Source organism: Cherax quadricarinatus, chromosome 6 (genome assembly GCF_038502225.1).
Source record: "Cherax quadricarinatus isolate ZL_2023a chromosome 6, ASM3850222v1, whole genome shotgun sequence".
Taxonomy (NCBI): domain Eukaryota; kingdom Metazoa; phylum Arthropoda; class Malacostraca; order Decapoda; family Parastacidae; genus Cherax; species Cherax quadricarinatus.
Genome location: NC_091297.1, coordinates 47278393 through 47303074, shown reverse-complemented (window position 1 = coordinate 47303074; position 24682 = coordinate 47278393). Strand labels below are relative to the sequence as shown.

The following is a 24682-nucleotide window of genomic DNA, read 5'->3' as shown; positions in this document are numbered from 1 at the left end:
GTTGAGTAGGTTGTGGGAGATGAGGTAGGAATAGATATGCTTATGGATTAATTTTTCGAAGATTTTAGAGAGAGGGTGTAAGTTGGACATTGGCCTATAGTTATTCAAGTCTGTGTCGTCTCCTCCTTTATGGATCGGGGTGACCCTTGCTATTTTGAGAACTGTAGGAAAGGTAGAGGATTCAATGGATTTGCTATAGTGTTGCAATGATTGGTGATAGCACCTGTGACTCTTTTTTGTATATAATGGGTGGTAAGGTATTTAAATCTCCTGCCTTGTTTTTTAGTTTGTTGATAATAAGGGAGACTTCAGTTGGGTTAATCGGAGCTTGAACAGTGTGTTCGGATAGTTGCCAGTGAGGTAGTCATTGGGTGGGGTATCTGAGCTTGGGATTTTATTGGCAAGGTTTTTTCCTATAGTGGAGAAGAAATCATTGAGTCTGTTTGCTGTTTCAGTAGGTGGGAATTGGGGTTCATCTGGTTTTGTTAATTCAATTTCGCTATTTCGTGTTATCTTTTTTGTTCCTAGTATTTCTGATAGGGTTTTCCAGGTCTTTTTTATGTCACCTCGTAAGTTGGATAATCTGTTCTCATAATACAATTTTTTAGCCCTTCTTATTAGGCTGGTTAGGACTGATGAGTAACGTTTTGTTTGGTCTCTGGTTATGTGGCCCATTCTGTACTGTTTTTCGTATTGGTGCTTTGTATTTATGGATTTGAGGATACTGGGTGTTAGCCAGGGACTGTTCAGTCTCTTCGCAGTCATCTATTTAGTTTTTTTAGGGCAGTGCTTGTTATAGAGGTATTGGGTCTTTTTTAGAAAATTATTAACACATTCGTTAATATCTGTATAGATTTCTAGCTCAGGGTGCCAGTCAATGTTTGTCACTGCTGCTGTGAAGTTACTGATAGCTGCCTCATTGTGAAGTCTGAAAGTGACTTTAGTAGTGTCTAGGGGTAATTTGCCAAGGTTTGTTATGAGGAAGGTAGGGTAATGGTCTGTGGTATTATCTGTGATTATGCCTGATCTTAAGGGGGATATGGTGTTGGTCCAGATGTGGTCTAGTGGGGAAACACTAGTCTCTGTAACTCTTGTAGGTTTTGTTACTGTTGGTAGCAACATGCAGTTATTCATTGTGTTTGTGAATTCAGTAACGTGTGGGTCCTGGTCTTGTAGGAGATTTATATTGAAGTCACCTGAGAGTAGTAAGTGATTTTTGTTCATGCGTGCATCAGTTATCACACTTAATAGGTTTTCACTAAAACAGCTAATGTTTGACTGTGGTACTCTGTAGATGTTTATCACGGTGAGAGGTTTTTGTAGGTATCTGGATTTGAATTTAGCTATTATATATTCCCCATGTTCATCCCTTGTGCAAGTATTAGTGATGCATTCTAGTTGGTCTGAGTAGTATATAGCTGTGCCACCCCCTTGGTCATCTGGCCTACAGTTGTGTATGGCTGTGTAACCAGGAATGGCATAGACATCTGTAGTATCAGGCTTTAGCCAGGTTATGGTGAGAGTAATGATGGACATACTGGCATGCAGGGAATTTAGTAATGCTATGAGGTCATCGTAATGTTTGCTTAAAGATCTGATATTGTAGTTAAAGACAGTTATGTTGTTGTTGGCTCTGAGAAGTGCCTTTGATTGTTCTGCTGTGTAGTAATTACAGTCACTGTTTGATTCATTTAAGTCATTAGATAAGAGGTTGGTATCAGGATCAATGCTAGCTATCTTAAGATTTATAGTGAACCTATTCTTAAATCTCTCACACCAACCTTTGCTGGCCTTAAATTCACCAATATGAGCACTAGTTCCAGGCATTTTTTCCTGTTCACCTGGGTGTTAGTCGACTGGTGTGGGTCGCATCCTGGGGGACAAGATTAAGGACCCCAACAGAAATAAGTTAGACAGTCCTCGATGAAGCACTGACTTTCTTGGATTATCCTGGGTGGCTAACCCTCTGGGGTTAATTGTTTCTTGGTAATTGTTTCTCATTAAGCCACACCAACAACAGTCTCTCCACATCTTCGAGTAGTACAGCTGACAGTGGTGCAGCAGCAGCTGATGGTGGTGCAGCAGCAGCTGACGGTGGTGCCGCGATCTCTGTTTCGTAAGCATATTTGTACTATTCACAACAACAGCTTCCTTGATTGCCTTTCCCTTGGCCAAGACAGTAGTGATGGTTGAATGGGGTTTGTTATATAACCTGACCAACTTGGAGACACACTCCACTTTCGTATTTTGCGATGATCTCTTTCTTCAATTCAATAGTATTTCTTATCCCCTTTACCACAGGGCTGGCACTAGCTTTCTTTGGGCCCATGGTGGCTTATTTAGCAGTTGCAAGCACTAAAAACAATGGAATACAGTGGACCCCCGCATAGCGATATTAATCCGTGCAAGAGAGCTCATTGTTATGCGAAATTATCGTTATGCGAATGAATTTTCCCCATAAGAAATAATGGAAATCAAATTAATCCGTGCAAGACACCCAAAAGTATGAAAAAAATATTTTACCACATGAAATATACATTTTCCTACACACAAAGAGAAGGATACATGCACAATAGTATAGTACATGCACAATATATATTGTGCATGTACTACTCTACTAAATGAAGAATAAATGACACTTACCTTTATTGAAGATGCAGCAATGACTGATGAGACACTGTGTCCTGGGAGTGCCTTTTCCTCCTGAGTACTGTAGGTCCTGTTTGGCATTTTCTTCCAGAACAGGCCTTATCACACTGTGTATGCCACTACGATTCATAAATCTCTCAAACCAACCTTTGCTGGCTTTAAATTCACCAATATGAGCACTAGTTCCAGGCATTTTTCCCTGTTCACCTGGGTGTTAGTCGACTGGTGTGGGTTGCATCCTGGGAGACAAGATTAAGGACCCCAATGGAAATAAGTTAGACAGTCTTCGATGACACTGACTTTTTTGGGTTATCCTGGGTGGCAAATCCTCTGGGGTTAATTGTTTCTTGGTATTCTCAATAAGCCACACCAACAACGGTGCTACAGCAGCAGCAGCAGCTGACAGTGCTACAGCAGCAGCAGACGATGCTACAGCAGCAGCAGACGGTACTACAGCAGCAGCAGACGGTACTACAGCAGCAGCAGACGGTACTACAGCAGCAGCAGACGGTACTACAGCAGCAGCAGCTGACAGTGCTACAGCAGCAGCAGCAGCTGACAGTGCTACAGCAGCAGCAGACGATGCTACAGCAGCAGCAGACGGTACTACAGCAGCAGCAGACAGTACTATAGCAGCAGCAGCAGCTGACGGTGGTACAGCAGCAGCAGCAGCAGCTGACAGTGCTACAGCAGCAGCAGACGATGCTACAGCAGCAGCAGACGATGCTACAGCAGCAGCAGACGGTGGTACAGCAGCAGCAGCTGACGGTGCTACAGCAGCAGCTGACAGTGCAGCAGCAGCAGCTGACGGTGGTACAGCAGCAGCAGCTGTACCACCAATAGTAGCGATGGTTGATTGGGGTTTATTATACAACCTGGCCAGCTCGGAGACACGCACTCCACTTTCATACTTATCAATGATCTTTTTCTTCATCTCTATAGTAATTCTCACCCTTATTGCTGTAGGGTTGGCACTAGAAGCTTTCTTGGGGCCCATGGTCACTTATTTTGCAGATAAAATCACCAAAAACACTGTAATAATACGAAATGCTCCGATTGTATGCTTGGATGTTACTGCGGAGGCTGGCTGGTAAACAATGCCACCGGCGGAACATGCGAGCGTGGCTCAGGCCGCACATAGACGCGTCTCAGACGAACAGCGTTGAGCGGGTTTTTTAGCGGTATGCGAGGCAAAATCTTGGCGATAAAATGTAGCGGTATGCGGATTTAACGTTATGTAAGGCCAACGGTATGCGGGGGTCCACTGTAATACAAAATGTATCACATTGTGTGGAACCATCTGCACTGGCTTGTAAACAATGGCATACTGCCTGTACATAGTGGCTGGGCAGCCGCGGGCAGCCCAGGCATGCGGATGCATTCAGGAAGAATGTCCTAAACCGAGTTTTTCATCATTGGCCGAGCCAATATTTTTACGCTATCCGATGGCATCGTTACCCGAGGGTCCACTGTCCCTTATAAGTAGAGCACAGTACTTTATTTGGCTTTTTTTGGGTTATCCTTGGTAATTTATACTATGTATGATAACTGTACTTATTTGTACTTGTGAGACAGAGATAGAGGCAGCCAAAGTCAATCAACAAGTCAGCCACCCAGCCAGACAAAAACATATTACTATCTATGTTCCAGAATTGTTTCTCTTTACTTAGGACATAGGTTATAGGACATTCTAGCATTATGACACTACCAATGGTAGTGTCATAATGGTATCAAAACTGAAAGGGTGTGGCACAAATGTTGCACATGGGTTACTATCGAGGTTTTTAATATTACCTCGACCACTTGTGGCCACATCCATCGCAAAGCCACTAAACTCTGGGTCAACATCACTTTCCTCTTAAAAGGGGAGCGTTAATACGACATGGCATCATGAATCCCTGGTGTTTGCCATGCTGTTTGCTCTAGCTGGCTCTCAATACAACCGGTGTTCTCACAAGGTACTAAGTGGGAAGGCATCTCAGGTCAATCATGCCAAATTTGAAGACAGGAATTTAAAACCGGTCAACGTTTGGAGCACTAGCAGTAAGAATGTAGATAAACGTTTGGACAGTTAACGAGTTAAACACACTTGGATTTTCAGAGTGGTAAACTAGCAACAGTTAAATTTTGTAGTCCCCACTAGAATTACTACACAACAAGAGTGTTAGCCTGTCTTTCATGAGCTTGTGTCCTAGTAATGATTTTTCTTCTGGTGTTATGTAGGTTCTCTTAGGCCTTCTTTTCCAAAAAAGGCCAGTTTCATCACAATTAAAAACTTGAGGAAAAAATCCCTCAATGTCTACGTACGTTTTAAATTCCTTTACAAATTCTTCAGCCTCATCTCTGTTAGCACTGGCAGCCTCCCAATGCCTTACTACACTATGAATCCCACTCCTCTCTTTAAACTTATCAAACCAGCCCCTACTTGCCTTAAAATTCATTTCTTTCGGCACTGTTTCCCAGGGGTGTCTTACCTAAGATCACTATATAAATGCTCTCCTCTTTCACAAATTATTGTTTCAGAAACACTGTCACTGGTCAATTGTTTTTTTAAGTCCACACTAACAAAAGTTTCTCCATTTCTTCAGTTATCTGTGATATTTTCACAACAAGAATTTTCACTCCTTTCACCACATCAGCCCCATTTACTGCCTCTATTTTGCAATATGAACGATATGGTGGATTTCGCCATGCCACATTGAGTGGCCAGGTCCAACACGTGTTACAGTTTCCCCACTTTGCAACGAGTTCTTTTTTCACTTTAAATTGTTGTTCTCACTGCTTTCCTGTTAGGCTTGTTTGGATCGCTACTCTTTTCTGGGGGCCATGAGTACTTATTTCATTGTTATTCTGTGGTGTTATTTAAATACAGTGGCACCCTGAGTTTCAAACTGCTTCCAACTCGAACAATTATGTAAGTGTGTGTGTGTGTGTGTATGTATGTGTATTTTTGGGGGTCAAATGGACTAATATAATTTACATTATTCATTGTGGGAACAAATTTGTTCAGTACTGGCACTCGAACGGCATTCTGGAATGAAAAGTTGAAACTCGGGGTACCACTGTATGTATTTAAATAACGCCACAGAATAACAATGCAATGCCAAAAAGTTTCACAGAGTTTGTACAAATGATGCTTAACGAACGAGAGCTGACGAGAGACTAAGCGTGTGATGCTTTTTTTTTTTTTTCATCAGACTTTGTCTAGATGAACCGTTTTACAAATTTAGGTCAAACATCAGGGCAACGCCCTAATACCGAGTCAAATTTTCTCGAGAAAGTTGGGCTAATATCCAGTTGTATAAATACAAAAACATACAAATACTGAGGTTCCACTGTATATAGATATCAATAGACACAGATAGAATGAAATACAGATTGATATAGAAAAATACAGCCTCTCCTCACTTAATGATGTACTCGTTCACCGATGCCTCGGATTCACGATGGGCTCTTTAGCCAGTATTCATACCTAAATAATGTGTATTAGAGCTGATTTCCTCTACAGTGGACCCCCGGTTAACAATATTTTTTCACTCCATAAGTATGTTCAGGTGCCAGTACTGACCGAATTTATTCCCATAAGGAATATTGTGAAGTAGATTAGTCCATTTCAGACCCCCAAACATACACGTACAAACGCACTTACATAAATACACTTACATAATTGGTCGCATTCGGAGGTAATCGTTATGCGGGGGTCCACTGTATTTTGTTTACTTCAATATTTGGTACACTACCATATAAACATTTAAAAATATACCAGAAATGTTATAAATGGTGCAAAGGCGACATTAAAGCAATATCAAAGACGGTCGACATAAACTCACTACAATTATAGTAAGTATGCTCCTCACTCAGCGGCGAATTCATTTAACAACGAGGCCTTAGGAACAGAACTCCGTTGTTAAGTGAGGAAAGGCTGTATATAGTGATAGACAGATATAAATATCTTCTTTCAACAAACTGGTCTTTCCCACTGATGCAGGGTGGCCCAAAAAGAAAAACCAAAGTTTCTCGTTTTTAACTTGGTAATTTATACAGCAGAAGGGGTTACTAGCCCCTTGCTCCCGGCATGTTAGTCGCCTCTTGTGACACGCATGGCATATGGAAGAATTCTTTTCCACTTCTCCATGGAGATATTAAATAGGTCAATTTCTCTGGTATGATAATGTCATTGCTCATAAAAGTTGCTACAACATGGTATTATTAAAGAATACCTAGGTTAGTGCAGTATTATTTTAAATTATACAGTGGAACCCCAAGTTTCAGCCGTAATCCGTTCCAGGAGCTAGGCAATATTTCCCATAAGAAATAATGCAAATCCAATTAATCCATTCCACCCAAAAATATTCACAAAAAATCATTTTTTAAAGAATAAATACTATAGTTTTACATACAGAAAACAATGAAAAATAATTTTTTTTTTTCAACAAGTCGGTCGTCTCCCACCGAGGCAGGGTGACCCAAAAAAAGAAAGAAAATCCCCAAAAAGAAAATACTTTCATCATCATTCAACACTTTCACCACACTCACACATTATCACTGCTTTTGCATTGGTGCTCAGAATACAACAGTTCAGAAGCATACACATATAAAGATACACAACATATCCCTCCAAACTGCCAATATCCCAAACCCCTCCTTTAAAGTGCAGGCATTGTACTTCCCATTTCCAGGACTCAAGTCCGACTATATGAAAATAAATATAAAGCACTAATTTCAATGGATATATGAACATTTAAATCAGTTTTACCCTTACTGAAGACTCTTGTTGGTGTATGAGAGAGGCAGGAGAGTTTGTTTGGAGGCAGGACAAGATAATCCTTCAATTCACAATTCATCTAATATGACATAATAAACAATATTAATAACATAGAAACATGACATGTACTCTAGAATGAATAAAATACAACATTACATGTCACGACTGGTGTTGGGTTGTTGTTGGGTGTATAAGAACCTATGAGAGCATAAGCATAAGCGGCAGCACAGGCAGCGGCGTTTTCAGTCGCCCTATATACCTAAAACAACTATGGAGGAGTTAAAATTTGTGTAGTCATTTTTCTATCGCTTAATCGCTTAACTTACTTGCTACACTGTTAATGCTACACTTTATTGCTGGCTGGCACTATAGCCCTTATCGACTCTTGCTGCTTTAGTATTGTACATATCACAGAATCACTTAAGAAATGTTTGGATGAGCACTCAGGGTAATGTTCACTCAAGGATAAACCCTTTGACTGTCTCATGCCCCTCTCTGAAACTGTCATTCTATGTCGCTCAATTTTTGAAAAAAAAAAAAATTATTTTTTCTTATGAAATGATAGAGAATCTTTTCCCGATGGTAATGACACCAAAAGTTCAAAATTTGGTCGAAAACTCGTGGAATTATGCTCCCGCGAAGTTAGCGGTTTCTGCGACATATGCGTATCGGCGATTTCGCCGACTTTGAGCCCTATTTTCAGCCAATTCCATTGTTCCAGTTGACCAAACTCATAGCTATTTCTTTAGAACTCCATTTTATCTATCAGCTGAGTACAAGAAACCTCCCATTTACTAATTTGGACTACCCAATATGGTGGTCAGAAATTGGCAATTTGGCCAATTTCACGCAAACTAAAAAAGATGCCAATTTCAAAATAGGGTCCAGAATAAACAAGATAGACATTCGTGGCACTAAAATAACATATGCTCTGTTCATTAGTCACATCTCTAGGCCCCTCTTATATTATTATTGCTTTCTATTTTGATTTTTTATTCATACAAAAAAATACAAAATTTACTGTTATGCAGACGACTGCATTATTGTAAAAATGGTATAAATAATATCAGTGCACTAGTGAAAGAATATTAGACTCCCCAGTTGACGTGTATTGGACGTGTGGTGTGATTTATTTACTCTTGAACATTGGTAAAAATCGAACATTTCTGCTACTTTGAGCTTAGTTTCAAGGTCGTTTTCATCGTAAAAGTAATGAAAATCATCTCTATTTCTGTAATATGTTTTCCATTTTATCACCTAAGACCATGAAAACGCGAATACAACGATAAATACTATATGAAAATACACCTCAAAGTCGGCGTTTTATTCCAAAAAAACGATCAGTTTTTTTTTTCTCATTACGCAATGTGTGCTGCAGGATTTTTTTTATGTGGTGCACACTGACCACACAGACCCATTCTCTCACATGTGGGCCTACCAGCTTTCTCCCACTTGATTTAAAGCCGCTAGAATTATTGAGTATATATACGTCAGAAACATTGGCTCGTAAGACGTATTTATACGTCGAAAACAGTCAAAGGGTTAACAAAGCTAGACTGGCTCACAACGCCTGCGCGAGCAGGCAGACAGGTCTGGTAAGCCGGCCGAAACACTGGGCACAGGGCGAAACTCAGGACAAAATTTAGCCGAAAAAAGCAGTCTAAACTCGGAGCAGCAGATACTCACGGCAGCCAAAACTCGGGGTTCCACTGTATATTATTAACAGTATTCTGGAAGACATTATATAGACCTCGTCCATTAAAATTATGCTTTATGTGAGTAGATCTGACTGATGTATGAAGATTATGAACCTAATTATCACCCATAATACAGTGGAACCTCGGTTTTCATGATTAATTTGTTCCAAAAAGTCTGACAAAAACCTATTTCTACGAAAACTGAAGCAATATTTCTCGTAAGAAATAACGTAAATCCAATTAATCCATTCCACACCCAAAAATATTAACAAAAAATACATTTTAGAGAGAATAACTATAGTTTTACACACAGAAAAAAATGAGAAATAAATGTAAATGACTAATAAAATGGATAAATGAACATTTAACATCACTTTTATCTTTATTGAAGACTTTTGTTGGTGTATGGAGGACAGCAAGGAGGGGAGAGGGAGGAGGAGAGCTTGTTTGGAAGGGGAATCCCCCCTCTATAAGGACTTCAAGTATCTAGGCCCTATTCAGGGTTACTTCCCTTCCTTGTCTTTTACTGGCACTAGGACCAGCTTGAGTCACTGGACCCGTCGCCCAAAAAATCTGTCCAGAGAGGTCTGTTTCTGGTGTCTCTAAGATTTGCCTAAAATGGGACAAGGCATTGTCATTGAACACGTTGCAGACACAGCTTGCAACAGCTTTGTTAGGATATTTCTCCACAAAACTTTGCAACTCGTTCCACTTTTATACTTTGCTACGAGTTCTTTCTTGAATTCTATCGTGTTTCTCACCTTCTTTATCAAAGGAAACTTTCCTTGGCCCCATGGTGCCTTATTTAGCAGTCGCACTCAATAAACAAGCACAAAAAAGAATGGATTATTAAGAAATGTTTTGGATGAACGCGCGGGGTGGTGTTCTCTCAACGAGAAACAAAGGCAAACCGAGTCACAATGCATGGAATGCTTTGTGTGGGCACAGACAGGTGGACACGTTATGTGCAGCAACTCTACGAAAACCGAGCGGATGTACGAAAACTGGGAAAAAATTTTGACGTAAAAAAGTCGTTGAAAACCAAATCCTACAAAAACTAGGGCATATGAAAACCGAGGTTCCACTATACTTTTCTTACAATATACACCTACCATCCAACTTACGACCGAGTTCGGTTCCGAGAAACCGGTTGTAAGTCAAAATGGACGCAAGTCGAACTTTACTACTGAATATCAACATCACATTTTTGTAATGACTTTTATTGTTTTATACTGTCCAGGAACTTTTTTCTGCAACTGTACCTAAATATTTACTGCTATGGTCATGTCTAAGACACACAGTAAAAATATATTTGCATATCTTATCAAATTTTCTGCAACCGAGTGAAAACTTGGCAAGTGATGCATGACAATGGTGATGATTGATTGATGATCATTAATGGTGGATGAATGATGATGGATGAATGATGACCAATCAAATGATGCCACTACTCTTATTACGTATTATAATTATTATTCACAAAAAAGCACTAAACCTATACCCACCATTCAGTGCTAACTTACCAAGTGATATCTGTACGTTTTCTCGAGCCTCATATATTTCAAGCAATATTGGCATGTATATAACTTAGGGACCTTGCCATATTCTTCAGGGTATGGGCTGAAGTACCACGTGTCAATTTCAAATCGGCCAATTTGCACTCTATCAATGTATTTGACTTTAGTAATAGCTTCATGTTCTTTCTCCAGTGCAGCAGTAGTTGGATCCATATCAGCATATGTCTGAAATAAATCAATACTGAATTTAGCCCTTTATAACAAGTATACAAAATGAAACTTTTAACAAGAGATCCAATTTCTGTAGTACAAAAGATATATTAGCCCAACTGTACAAGTAAAACTCATTCTAATACATAACTTACAAAACAGTAAGTAGCCTTGTAATGGTCACAGCACCACATCGACGACAACTCTCAAGGGGAAATAAATTATCAGACAATTCTACATAAAGCAAAAATAATTTATTCAAAGTAATAATAAAGTTATTTCACTTCAATTAGAAAACTAAATTATTAGGGGGTAGAAACATTTTCTTAATTCTTTAATCACTAATAATTAATTTTTCACCCTGTGGATGAAATGTTTATGAATTCTGTCAAACCAGTCTTCTTACCCTTATAATAATTGACTGGCAACTCTTTTGTACAATCCTTTAAAAATCATGACCATGGTGATTTGCCAGCAACTGCCAGTTTCAACCGATGTATACAGTCAGCATTACCATAGCATAATACTGAGAAGCAGTCTTTGCTGAGCTTATGGCTTGGCATCTTTTCATGCAGAAAGGCTAGGGTGGGAAAATAACAATCGCCAAAATAGACCAGTTTCATCAGCATTACAGAGCTGGGATAGAAGGAGCCCTTCACCCTCCATCAGCTCATTTAGTAATACAGTGATACCTCTACTTACATTTTAATTCGTTCTGTGACGAAGCTCATAACTCGATTTGCTCATGTATCAAATCAATTTTCCTCACTGAAATTAACTGAAATACCATTAATCCATTCCAGCCCCTAAAAAACCACCCCATTTTTTTTTTGTTACAGGTTTTTAAATAAGAGAAATGTATTTACAAATAAATATTGTATAAAAACATAATACTATAAAAAAATAAACTGGTTTTATAAAGTGTATTTACCTTGGAGATCAGACGACTTGGGCTAACAGAAGATGCTGGCAGAGGTGGAGGGTGGAAAAGATAGGCACCACCATCACTACTCCACCCACTAACTTCACTACTCTACCTACATCACTACTACACTCACCACCATCACTACTCTACCCACATCAGTACTCCACCCACCACCTCCACTACTCCACCCACCACCTTCACTACTCCACCCACCACCTCCACTACTCCACCCACCACCTTCACTACTCCACCCACCACCTCCACTACTCCACCCACCACCTCCACTACTCCACCCACCACCTCCACTAATCCACCCACCACCTCCACTACTCCACCCACCACCTCCACTAATCCACCCACCACCTTCACTACTCCACCCACATCATTACTCCACCCACCACCCTCACTTCTCCACCCACCACCTTCACTACTCCACCCACCACCACCATCACTACTACACCCACCACCATCACTACTACACCCACCACCACCACTACTACACCCACCACCATCACTACTACACCCACCACCACCATCACTACACCCACCACCTTCACTACTCCACCCACCACCTCCACTACTCCACCCACCACCTCCACTACTCCACCCACCACCTCCACTACTCCACCCACCACCTTCACTACTCCACCCACATCATTACTCCACCCACCACCCTCACTTATCCACCCACCACCTTCACTACTCCACCCACCACCATCACTACTCCACCCACCACCATCACTACTCCACCCACCACCATCACTACTACACCCACCACCATCACTACTACACCCACCACCATCACTACTACACCCACCACCACCACTACTACACCCACCACCACCACTACTACACCCACCACCACCACTACTACACCCACCACCACCACTACTACACCCACCACCACCACTACTACACCCACCACCATCACTACTACACCCACCACCACCACTACTACACCCACCACCATCACTACTACACCCACCACCACTACACCCACCACCATCACTACTACACCCACCACCATCACTACTACACCCACCACCATCACTACTACACCCACTGAAGGAATCTCAGTGAGGCAGGTAAATATCACAGAGACCTTCCTTAATGTTTCTGGAAAAACTCTGAATGTTGAAATGGAGGTTAACTCTTCCCTGGATTTATACAAGAACAAAACAAGGGATGAGGTGCCTCACTACAATCTGGGATTAATGTGGGAGTATTATCCTTCCAGTTATGTCTTGGAAGAGCATGTGGGAGGGGACGAGTACCTGACATTCCTCTGGGTACAGAGTTGGATTTTATTTCAGATACGCCGCCAACTAGTGGCGGCGTATCTGAAGCTCGCTCATAACTCGGATTTTGGCTCACAACTCGAAGCAAAAAATCGACAGCTCATAACTTAGAAAATTTGTAAGTTGGGGCACTTTTAACTCAAGGTACCACTGTAATCTTAAGGGCTCAATTTCTTATGTGGGTGCACTGCCAGCCTCACCATAGATTTCTTTGGCAAATAAGCCATAGCACTAACAGAAATGCCAAAACCAACAATTATTTGGCCTAAATTCTTTTCCCCATCAGGCCCACTAGCTTCTTAGCAGCATAGCACAGCTCAATAGAACCAACATTAATACCAGAAGTGCACGGTTGAGCATACCATTTATGCAATGCTACTTTAGCCCTTGTATCTTAGGCCTTTTCAAATGATTCCTAGGAGTAACTAAAAAAACTTTTTAGGCTATTATCTACGCCATACTTCAAAACATACTGCATAAGCTTTTCTTTGCTTCTACAAATGTTAGACACTGTTTTGCTAAGCCATACTCCTTACACACCCAAGCCACTGAAATGCCAGCCTCCAGCTTATTTATAAATTCAAGTTTCTGCTTAACAGTTAAGGGTTACACACTTCTTGGCACCATCTCCTCTAGAGGCCATTGTTAATAACACTGTACACATTTTTTTTTTTTTTTCTTCAACAAGTCGGCCGTCTCCCACCGAGGCAGGGTGACCCAAAAAAGAAAGAAAATCCCCAAAAAGAAAATACTTTCATCATCATTCAACACTTTCACCACACTCGCACATTATCACTGTTTTTGCAGAGGTGCTCAGAATACAACAGTCTAGAAGCATACACATATAAAGATACACAACATATCCCTCCAAACTGCCAATATCCCAAACCCCTCCTTTAAAGTGCAGGCATTGTACTTCCCATTTCCAGGACTCAAGTCCAACTATATGAAAATAACCGGTTTCCCTGAATCCCTTCACTAAATATTACCCTGCTCACACTCCAACAGATCGTCAGGTCCCAAGTACCATTCGTCTCCATTCACTCCTATCTAACACGCTCACGCACGCTTGCTGGAAGTCCAAGCCCCTTGCCCACAAAACCTCCTTTACCCCCTCTCTCCAACCCTTTCGAGGACAACCCCTACCCCGCCTTCCTTCCCCTATAGATTTATATGCTTTCCATGTCATTCTACTTTGATCCATTCTCTCTAAATGACCAAACCACCTCAACAACCCCTCTTCTGCCCTCTGACTAATACTTTTATTAACTCCACACCTTCTCCTAATTTCCACACTCCGAATTTTCTGCATAATATTTACACCACACATTGCCCTTAAACAGGACATCTCCACTGCCTCCAACCGTCTCCTCGCTGCTGCATTTACCACCCAAGCTTCACACCCATATAAGAGTGTTGGTACTACTATACTTTCATACATTCCCTTCTTTGCCTCCATAGATAACGTTTTTTGACTCCACATATACCTCAACGCACCAATCACCTTTTTTCCCTCATCAATTCTATGATTAACCTCATCCTTCATAAATCCATCCGCCGACACGTCAACTCCCAAGTATCTGAAAACATTCACTTCTTCCATACTCCTCCTCCCCAATTTGATATCCAATTTTTCTTTATCTAAATCATTTGATACCCTCATCACCTTACTCTTTTCTATGTTCACTTTCAACTTTCTACCTTTACACACATTCCCAAACTCATCCACTAACCTTTGCAATTTTTCTTTAGAATCTCCCATAAGCACAGTATCATCAGCAAAAAGTAACTGTGTCAATTCCCATTTTGAATTTGATTTCCCATAATTTAATCCCACCCCTCTCCCAAACACCCTAGCATTTACTTCCTTTACAACCCCATCTATAAATATATTAAACAACCATGGTGACATTACACATCCCTGTCTAAGACCTACTTTTACCGGGAAGTAGTCTCCCTCTTTTCTACACACCCTAACCTGAGCCTCACTATCCTCATAAAAACTCTTTACAGCATTTAATAACTTACCACCTATTCCATATACTTGCAACATCTGCCACATTGCTCCTCTATCCACTCTATCATATGCCTTTTCTAAATCCATAAATGCAATAAAAACTTCCCTATCTTTATCTAAATACTGTTCACATATATGCTTCAATGTAAACACCTGATCTACACATCCCCTACCCACTCTGAAACCTCCTTGCTCATCCGCAATCCTACATTCTGTCTTACCTCTAATTCTTTCAATTATAACCCTACCGTACACTTTTCCTGGTATACTCAGCAAGCTTATTCCTCTATAATTTTTAGTCTCTTTTGTCCCCTTTCCCTTTATATAAAGGGACTATACATGCTCTCCGCCAATCCCTAGGTACCTTTCCCTCTTTCATACATTTATTAAACAAAAGTACCAACCACTCCAACACTATATCCCCCCCTGCTTTTAACATTTCTGTCATGATCCCATCAGTTCCAGCTGCTTTACCCCCTTTCATTTTACGTAATGCCTCACGTACCTCCCCCACACTTACATTCTGCTCTTCTTCACTCCTAAAAGATGGTATACCTCCCTGACCAGTGCATGAAATTACTGCCTCTGTTTCTTCCTTAACATTTAAACGTTCCTTAAAATATTCTCGCCATCTACCTAATACCTCCATCTCCCCATCTACTAACTCCCCTACTGTTTTTAACTGACAAATCCATATTTTCCCTAGGCTTTCTTAACTTGTTTAACTCACTCCAAAATTTTTTCTTATTTTCATTAAAATTTCTTGACAGTGCCTCTCCCACTCTATCATCTGCTCTCCTTTTGCACTCTCTCACCACTCTCTTTACCTTTCTTTTACTCTCCATATACTCTGCTCTTCTTATAACACTTCTGCTTTGTAAAAACCTCTCATAAGCTACCTTTTTCTCTTTTATCACACCCTTTACTTCATCATTCCACCAATCACTCCTCTTTCCTCCTGCCCCCACCCTCCTATAACCACAAACTTCTGCCCCACATTCTAATACAGCATTTTTAAAACTATTCCAACCCTCTTCAACCCCCCCACTACTCATCTTTGCACTAGCCCACCTTTCTGCCAATAGTCGCTTATATCTCACCCGAACTTCCTCCTCCCTTAGTTTATACACTTTCACCTCCCTCTTACTTGTTGTTGCCACCTTCCTCTTTTCCCATCTACCTCTTACTCTAACTGTAGCTACAACTAAATAATGATCCGATATATCAGTTGCCCCTCTATAAACATGTACATCCTGGAGCCTACCCATCAACCTTTTATCCACCAATACATAATCTAATAAACTACTTTCATTACGTGCTACATCATACCTTGTATATTTATTTATCCTCTTTTTCATAAAATATGTATTACTTATTACCAAATTTCTTTCTACACATAGCTCAATTAAAGGCTCCCCATTTACATTTACCCCTGGCACCCCAAATTTACCTACTACTCCCTCCATAACATTTTTACCCACTTTAGCATTGAAATCCCCAACCACCATTACTCTCACACTTGATTCAAAACTCCCCACGCATTCACTCAACATTTCCCAAAATCTCTCTCTCTCCTCTACACTTCTCTCTTCTCCAGGTGCATACACGCTTATTATAACCCACTTTTCACATCCAATCTTTATTTTACTCCACATAATCCTTGAATTAATACATTTATAGTCCCTCTTTTCCTGCCATAGCTTATCCTTCAACATTATTGCTACTCCTTCTTTAGCTCTAACTCTATTTGAAACCCCTGACCTAATCCCATTTATTCCTCTCCACTGAAACTCTCCCACCCCCTTCAGCTTTGTTTCACTTAAAGCCAGGACATCCAGCTTCTTCTCATTCATACCTCCCTGGATGGTTGCTGTCTACCAACCAGCAACCACCCAGGGAGGTACTACCGTCCTGCCAAGTGAGTGTAAAATGAAAGCCTGTGATTGTTTTACATGATGGTAGGATTGCTGATGTCTTTTGTCTGTCTCATAAATATGCAAGATTACAGGCATGTCTTGCTACTTCTACTTACACTTAGGTCACACTACACATACATGTACACATTTATTTATACACACTCATCTGAGTTTTCTTTGATTTTATCTTAATAGTTCTTGGTCTTATTAATTTTCCTTTTATATCCATGGGGAAGTGGAATAAGAATCTTTCCTCCGTAAGCCATGCGTGTTGTAAAAGTCAACTAAAATGCCGGGAACAATGGGCTAGTAACCCCTTTTCCTGTAAAGATTACTAAAAAGAATAAGAAGAAGAAAATTGTCAAAGTGGGAAGTCTGAATGTGCGTGGATGTTGTGCAGATGATAAGAAAGAGATGATTGTGGATGTTATGAATGAGAAGAAGCTGGATGTCCTGGCTTTAAGTGAAACAAAGCTGAAGGGGGTGGGAGAGTTTCAGTGGAGAGGAATAAATGGGATTAGGTCAGGGGTTTCAAATAGAGTTAGAGCTAAAGAAGGAGTAGCAATAATGTTGAAGGATAAGCTATGGCAGGAAAAGAGGGACTATAAATGTATTAATTCAAGGATTATGTGGAGTAAAATAAAGATTGGATGTGAAAAGTGGGTTATAATAAGCGTGTATGCACCTGGAGAAGAGAGAAGCGTAGAGGAGAGAGAGAGATTTTGGGAAATGTTGAGTGAATGCGTGGGGAGTTTTGAATCAAGTGTGAGAGTAATGGTGGTTGGGGATTTCAATGCTAAAGTGGGTAAAAATGTTATGGAGGGAGTAGTAGGTAAATTTGGGGTGCCAGGGGTAAATGTAAATGGGGAGCCTTTAATTGAGCTATGTGTAGAAAGAAATTTGGTAATAAGTAATACATATTTTATGAAAAAGAGGATAAATAAATATACAAGGTATGATGTAGCACGTAATGAAAGTAGTTTATTAGATTATGTATTGGTGGATAAAAGGTTGATGGGTAGGCTCCAGGATGTACATGTTTATAGAGGGGCAACTGATATATCGGATCATTATTTAGTTGTAGCTACAGTTAGAGTAAGAGGTAGATGGGAAAAGAGGAAGGTGGCAACAACAAGTAAGAGGGAGGTGAAAGTGTATAAACTAAGGGAGGAGGAAGTTCGGGTGAGATATAAGCGACTATTGGCAGAAAGGTGGGCTAGTGCAAAGATGAGTAGTGGGGGGGGTTGAAGAGGGTTGGAATAGTTTTAAAAATGCAGTATTAGAATGTGGGGCAGAAGTTTGTGGTTATAGGAGGGTGGGGGCAGGAGGAAAGAGGAGTGATTGGTGGAATGATGAAGTAAAGGGTGTGATAAAAGAGAAAAAGGTAGCTTATGAGAGGTTTTTACAAAGCAGAAGTGTTATAAGAAGAGCAGAGTATATGGAGAGTAAAAGAAAGGTAAAGAGAGTGGTGAGAGAGTGCAAAAGGAGAGCAGATGATAGAGTGGGAGAGGCACTGTCAAGAAATTTTAATGAAAATAAGAAAAAATTTTGGAGTGAGTTAAACAAGTTAAGAAAGCCTAGGGAAAATATGGATTTGTCAGTTAAAAACAGAGTAGGGGAGTTAGTAGATGGGGAGATGGAGGTATTGGGTAGATGGCGAGAATATTTTGAGGAACTTTTAAATGTTAAGGAAGAAACAGAGGCAGTAATTTCATGCACTGGTCAGGGAGGTATACCATCTTTTAGGAGTGAAGAAGAGCAGAATGTAAGTGTGGGGGAGGTACGTGAGGCATTACGTAAAATGAAAGGGGGTAAAGCAGCTGGAACTGATGGGATCATGACAGAAATGTTAAAAGCAGGGGGGGATATTGTGTTGGAGTGGTTGGTACTTTTGTTTAATAAATGAATGAAAGAGGGGAAGGTACCTAGGGATTGGCGGAGAGCATGTATAGTCCCTTTATATAAAGGGAAAGGGGACAAAAGAGACTGTAAAAATTATAGAGGAATAAGCTTACTGAGTATACCAGGAAAAGTGTACGGTAGGGTTATAATTGAAAGAATTAGAGGTAAGACAGAATGTAGGATTGCGGATGAGCAAGGAGGTTTCAGAGTGGGTAGGGGATGTGTAGATCAGGTGTTTACATTGAAGCATATATGTGAACAGTATTTAGATAAAGATAGGGAAGTTTTTATTGCATTTATGGATTTAGAAAAGGCATATGATAGAGTGGATAGAGGAGCAATGTGGCAGATGTTGCAAGTATATGGAATAGGTGGTAAGTTATTAAATGCTGTAAAGAGTTTTTATGAGGATAGTGAGGCTCAGGTTAGGGTGTGTAGAAGAGAGGGAGACTACTTCCCGGTAAAAGTAGGTCTTAGACAGGGATGTGTAATGTCACCATGGTTGTTTAATATATTTATAGATGGGGTTGTAAAGGAAGTAAATGCTAGGGTGTTTGGGAGAGGGGTGGGATTAAATTATGGGAAATCAAATTCAAAATGGGAATTGACACAGTTACTTTTTGCTGATGATACTGTGCTTATGGGAGATTCTAAAGAAAAATTGCAAAGGTTAGTGGATGAGTTTGGGAATGTGTGTAAAGGTAGAAAGTTGAAAGTGAACATAGAAAAGAGTAAGGTGATGAGGGTGTCAAATGATTTAGATAAAGAAAAATTGGATATCAAATTGGGGAGGAGGAGTATGGAAGAAGTGAATGTTTTCAGATACTTGGGAGTTGACATGTCGGCGGATGGATTTATGAAGGATGAGGTTAATCATAGAATTGATGAGGGAAAAAAGGTGAGTGGTGCGTTGAGGTATATGTGGAGTCAAAAAACGTTATCTATGGAGGCAAAGAAGGGAATGTATGAAAGTATAGTAGTACCAACACTCTTATATGGGTGTGAAGCTTGGGTGGTAAATGCAGCAGCGAGGAGATGGTTGGAGGCAGTGGAGATGTCCTGTTTAAGGGCAATGTGTGGTGTAAATATTATGCAGAAAATTCGGAGTGTGGAAATTAGGAGAAGGTGTGGAGTTAATAAAAGTATTAGTCAGAGGGCAGAAGAGGGGTTGTTGAGGTGGTTTGGTCATTTAGAGAGAATGGATCAAAGTAGAATGACATGGAAAGCATATAAATCTATAGGGGAAGGAAGGCGGGGTAGGGGTCGTCCTCGAAAGGGTTGGAGAGAGGGGGTAAAGGAGGTTTTGTGGGCAAGGGGCTTGGACTTCCAGCAAGCGTGCGTGAGCGTGTTAGATAGGAGTGAATGGAGACGAATGGTACTTGGGACCTGACGATCTGTTGGAGTGTGAGCAGGGTAATATTTAGTGAAGGGATTCAGGGAAACCGGTTATTTTCATATAGTCGGACTTGAGTCCTGGAAATGGGAAGTACAATGCCTGCACTTTAAAGGAGGGGTTTGGGATATTGGCAGTTTGGTGGGATATGTTGTTTATCTTTATATGTGTATGCTTCTAGACTGTTGTATTCTGAGCACCTCTGCAAAAAACAGTGATAATGTGTGAGTGTGGTGAAAGTGTTGAATGATGATGAAAGTATTTTCTTTTTGGGGATTTTCTTTCTTTTTTTGGGTCACCCTGCCTCGGTGGGAGACGGCCGACTTGTTGGAGAAAAAAAAAAAAAAAAAAAAATTAAAAACACATTTCATGGGGAAGTGGAGAATGCTTCTTACATATGCCATGCATGTTGTAAAATGCAGGGAACAAGGGGGCAAGTAACCCCTTTTCTCCTGTATAAATTATTAAATGTAACCAGAAAAACCTTTACATTTCTTCTTTTTAAGGCCACCCTGCCTCAGTGGGAGACAGCCAGTGTTAAAAAAAAAAAATCCAGAGAAAATTTGTGATAATGGTGCAAGTGCGTACACAGAATAATAACACACCAACACGGGTAGTCACTGGCCCGCTGCCCAGGAACAATGAAATTGGAGGCATCAAGAATCTCAGACTGTACAAAACTTACAATTAACCTGAGTCAGTCCATTTTATTGAACACACAACAGAACCAAAGTGTAATAAGTTCACTATTTTGCCATTATATTCCAAAACTCATTTATTTGATTACCACTTTATTGTTCACCACAACTCATATTAGTCCCTTTTATATTGTGTTCCCTAATTCTAACTTTAAAGAATTACCTTTAAAGTACTACCTACTATCATATTCCCAAGCTCCATTATTTGATCATCACTTTATTTGTTCACCACATATTATTTTAGTCCCTTTTATTTTGTCTACTTTATTTTAGCTTTAAAAAACTACCTCAGCTCATTTTTTTTTACATTTGTTAAATAACTCAGGTGCTATTTTTTAGTTTTAGAATATTTACTTTGTTTTATACTTAATTCTAACTATAGATTCACTACAAATCTTATGATTACAAGCATTGATCCTGATACCAACCTCTTATTTAATGACTTAAATGTATATGTTTATAGAGGGGCCACAGATATATCAGATCACTTTCTAGTTGTAGCTACACTGAGAGTAAAAGGTAGATGGGATACAAGGAGAATAGAAGCATCAGGGAAGAGAGAGGTGAAGGTTTATAAACTAAAAGAGGAGGCAGTTAGGGTAAGATATAAACAGCTATTGGAGGATAGATGAGCTAATGAGAGCATAGGCAATGGGGTCGAAGAGGTATGGGGTAGGTTTAAAAATGTAGTGTTAGAGTGTTCAGCAGAAGTTTGTGGTTACAGGAAAGTGGGTGCAGGAGGGAAGAGGAGCGATTGGTGGAATGATGATGTAAAGAGAGTAGTAAGGGAGAAAAAGTTAGCATATGAGAAGTTTTTACAAAGTAGAAGTGAAGCAAGGAGGGAAGAGTATATGGAGAAAAAGAGAGAAGTTAAGAGAGTGGTGAAGCAATGTAAAAAGAGAGCAAATGAGAGAGTGGGTGAGATATGTTCAACAAAATTTGTTGATAACAAGAAAAAGTTTTGGAGTGAGATTAACAAGTTAAGAAAGCCTAGAGAACAAATGGATTTGTCAGTTAAAAATAGGAGAGGAGAGTTATTAAATGGAGAGTTAGAGGTATTGGGAAGATGGAAGGAATATTTTGAGGAATTGTTAAATGTTGATGAAGATAGGGAAGCTGTGATTTCGTGTATAGGGCAAGGAGGAATAACATCTTGTAGGAGTGAGGAAGAGCCAGTTGTGAGTGTGGGGGAAGTTCGTGAGGCAGTAGGTAAAATGAAAGGGGGTAAGGCAGCCGGGATTGATGGGATAAAGATAGAAATGTTAAAAGCAGGTGGGGATATAGTTTTGGAGTGGTTGGTGCAATTATTTAATAAATGTATGGAAGAGGGTAAGGTACCTAGGGATTGGCAGAGAGCATGCATAGTTCCTTTGTATAAAGGCAAAGGGGATAAAAGAGAGTGCAAAAATTATAGGGGGATAAGTCTGTTGAGTGTACCTGGTAAAGTGTATGGTAGAGTTATAATTGAAAGAATTAAGAGTAAGACGGAGAATAGGATAGCAGATGAACAAGGAGGCTTTAGGAAAGGTAGGGGGTGTGTGGACCAGGTGTTTACAGTGAAACATATAAGTGAACAGTATTTAGATAAGGCTAAAGAGGTCTTTGTGGCATTTATGGATTTGGAAAAGGCGTATGACAGGGTGGATAGGGGGGCAATGTGGCAGATGTTGCAAGTGTATGGTGTAGGAGGTAGGTTACTGAAAGCAGTGAAGAGTTTTTACGAGGATAGTGAGGCTCAAGTTAGAGTATGTAGGAAAGAGGGAAATTTTTTCCCAGTAAAAGTAGGCCTTAGACAAGGATGTGTGATGTCACCGTGGTTGTTTAATATATTTATAGATGGGGTTGTAAGAGAAGTAAATGCGAGGGTCTTGGCAAGAGGCGTGGAGTTAAAAGATAAAGAATCACACACAAAGTGGGAGTTGTCACAGCTGCTCTTTGCTGATGACACTGTGCTCTTGGGAGATTCTGAAGAGAAGTTGCAGAGATTGGTGGATGAATTTGGTAGGATGTGCAAAAGAAGAAAATTAAAGGTGAATACAGGAAAGAGTAAGGTTATGAGGATAACAAAAAGATTAGGTGATGAAAGATTGAATATCAGATTGGAGGGAGAGAGTATGGAGGAGGTGAACGTATTCAGATATTTGGGAGTGGACGTGTCAGCGGATGGGTCTATGAAAGATGAGGTGAATCATAGAATTGATGAGGGAAAAAGAGTGAGTGGTGCACTTAGGAGTCTGTGGAGACAAAGAACTTTGTCCTTGGAGGCAAAGAGGGGAATGTATGAGAGTATAGTTTTACCAACGCTCTTATATGGGTGTGAAGCGTGGGTGATGAATGTTGCAGCGAGGAGAAGGCTGGAGGCAGTGGAGATGTCATGTCTGAGGGCAATGTGTGGTGTGAATATAATGCAGAGAATTCGTAGTTTGGAAGTTAGGAGGAGGTGCGGGATTACCAAAACTGTTGTCCAGAGGGCTGAGGAAGGGTTGTTGAGGTGGTTCGGACATGTAGAGAGAATGGAGCGAAACAGAATGACTTCAAGAGTGTATCAGTCTGTAGTGGAAAGAAGGCGGGGTAGGGGTGGGCCTAGGAAAGGTTGGAGGGAGGGGGTAAAGGAGGTTTTGTGTGCGAGGGGCTTGGACTTCCAGCAGGCATGCGTGAGCATGTTTGATAGGAGTGAATGGAGACAAATGGTTTTTAATACTTGACGTGCTGTTGGAGTGTGAGCAAAGTAACATTTATGAAGGGATTCAGGGAAACCGGCAGGCCGGACTTGAGTCCTGGAGATGGGAAGTACAGTGCCTACACTCTGAAGGAGGGGTGTTAATGTTGCAGTTTAAAAACTGTAGTGTAAAGCACCCTTCTGGCAAGACAGTGATGGAGTGAATGATGGTGAAAGTTTTTCTTTTTCGGGCCACCCTGCCTTGGTGGGAATCGGCCGGTGTGATAATAAAAAAAAATGAATCAAACAGTTACTGTAATTACTACACAGCAGAACAATCAAAGGCACTCCTCAGAGCCAACAACAACATAACTGTCTTTAACTACAATATCAGTTCTTTAAGCAAACATTACGATGACCTCATAGCATTACTAAATTCCTTGCATGCCAGTATGTTCATCATTACTCTCACCGAAACCTGGCTAAAGCCTGATACTACAGATGTCTATGCCATTCCTGGTTACACAGCCATACACAACTGTAGGCCAGACCAACAAGGGGGTGGCACAGCTATATGCTACTCAGACCAACTAGAATGTATCACTAATACTTGTACAAGGGATGAACATGGGGAATATATAATAGCTAAATTCAAATCCAAATACCTACAAAAACCTCTCGCATTGATAAACATCTACAGAGTTCCACAGTCAAACATTAGCCGATTTAGTCAAAACCTAGGAAGTATGATAAATGATGCACGCATGAAGAAACATCACTTACTACTCTCAGGTGACTTCAATATAAATCTCCTGCAAGACCAGGACACACACGTTACTGAATTCACAAACACAATGAATAACTGCATGTTGCTACCAACAGTAACAAAACCTACAAGAGTTACAGAGACTAGTGTTTCCCTACTTGACCACATCTGGACCAACACCATATCCCCTTTAAAATCAGGCATAATTACAGATAATACCACAGACCACTACCCTACTTTCCTCATAACAACTCTTGGTAAATTACCCCA

General features: G+C 40.4%; 1 protein-coding gene across 11 annotated transcripts in view; it reads right to left on the bottom strand.

The window, feature by feature from the left end:
• Positions 1–24682, bottom strand: part of mof (males absent on the first) — a 510758-nt gene that overhangs the window by 403665 nt on the left and 82411 nt on the right. For all 11 annotated transcript variants that reach the window (XM_070081501.1, XM_070081496.1, XM_070081489.1 and 8 more), the window contains exon 4: positions 10635–10853. In XM_070081501.1, coding sequence (XP_069937602.1) covers positions 10635–10853 — 219 coding nt within the window. The remainder of the gene's footprint in view (positions 1–10634; positions 10854–24682) is intronic.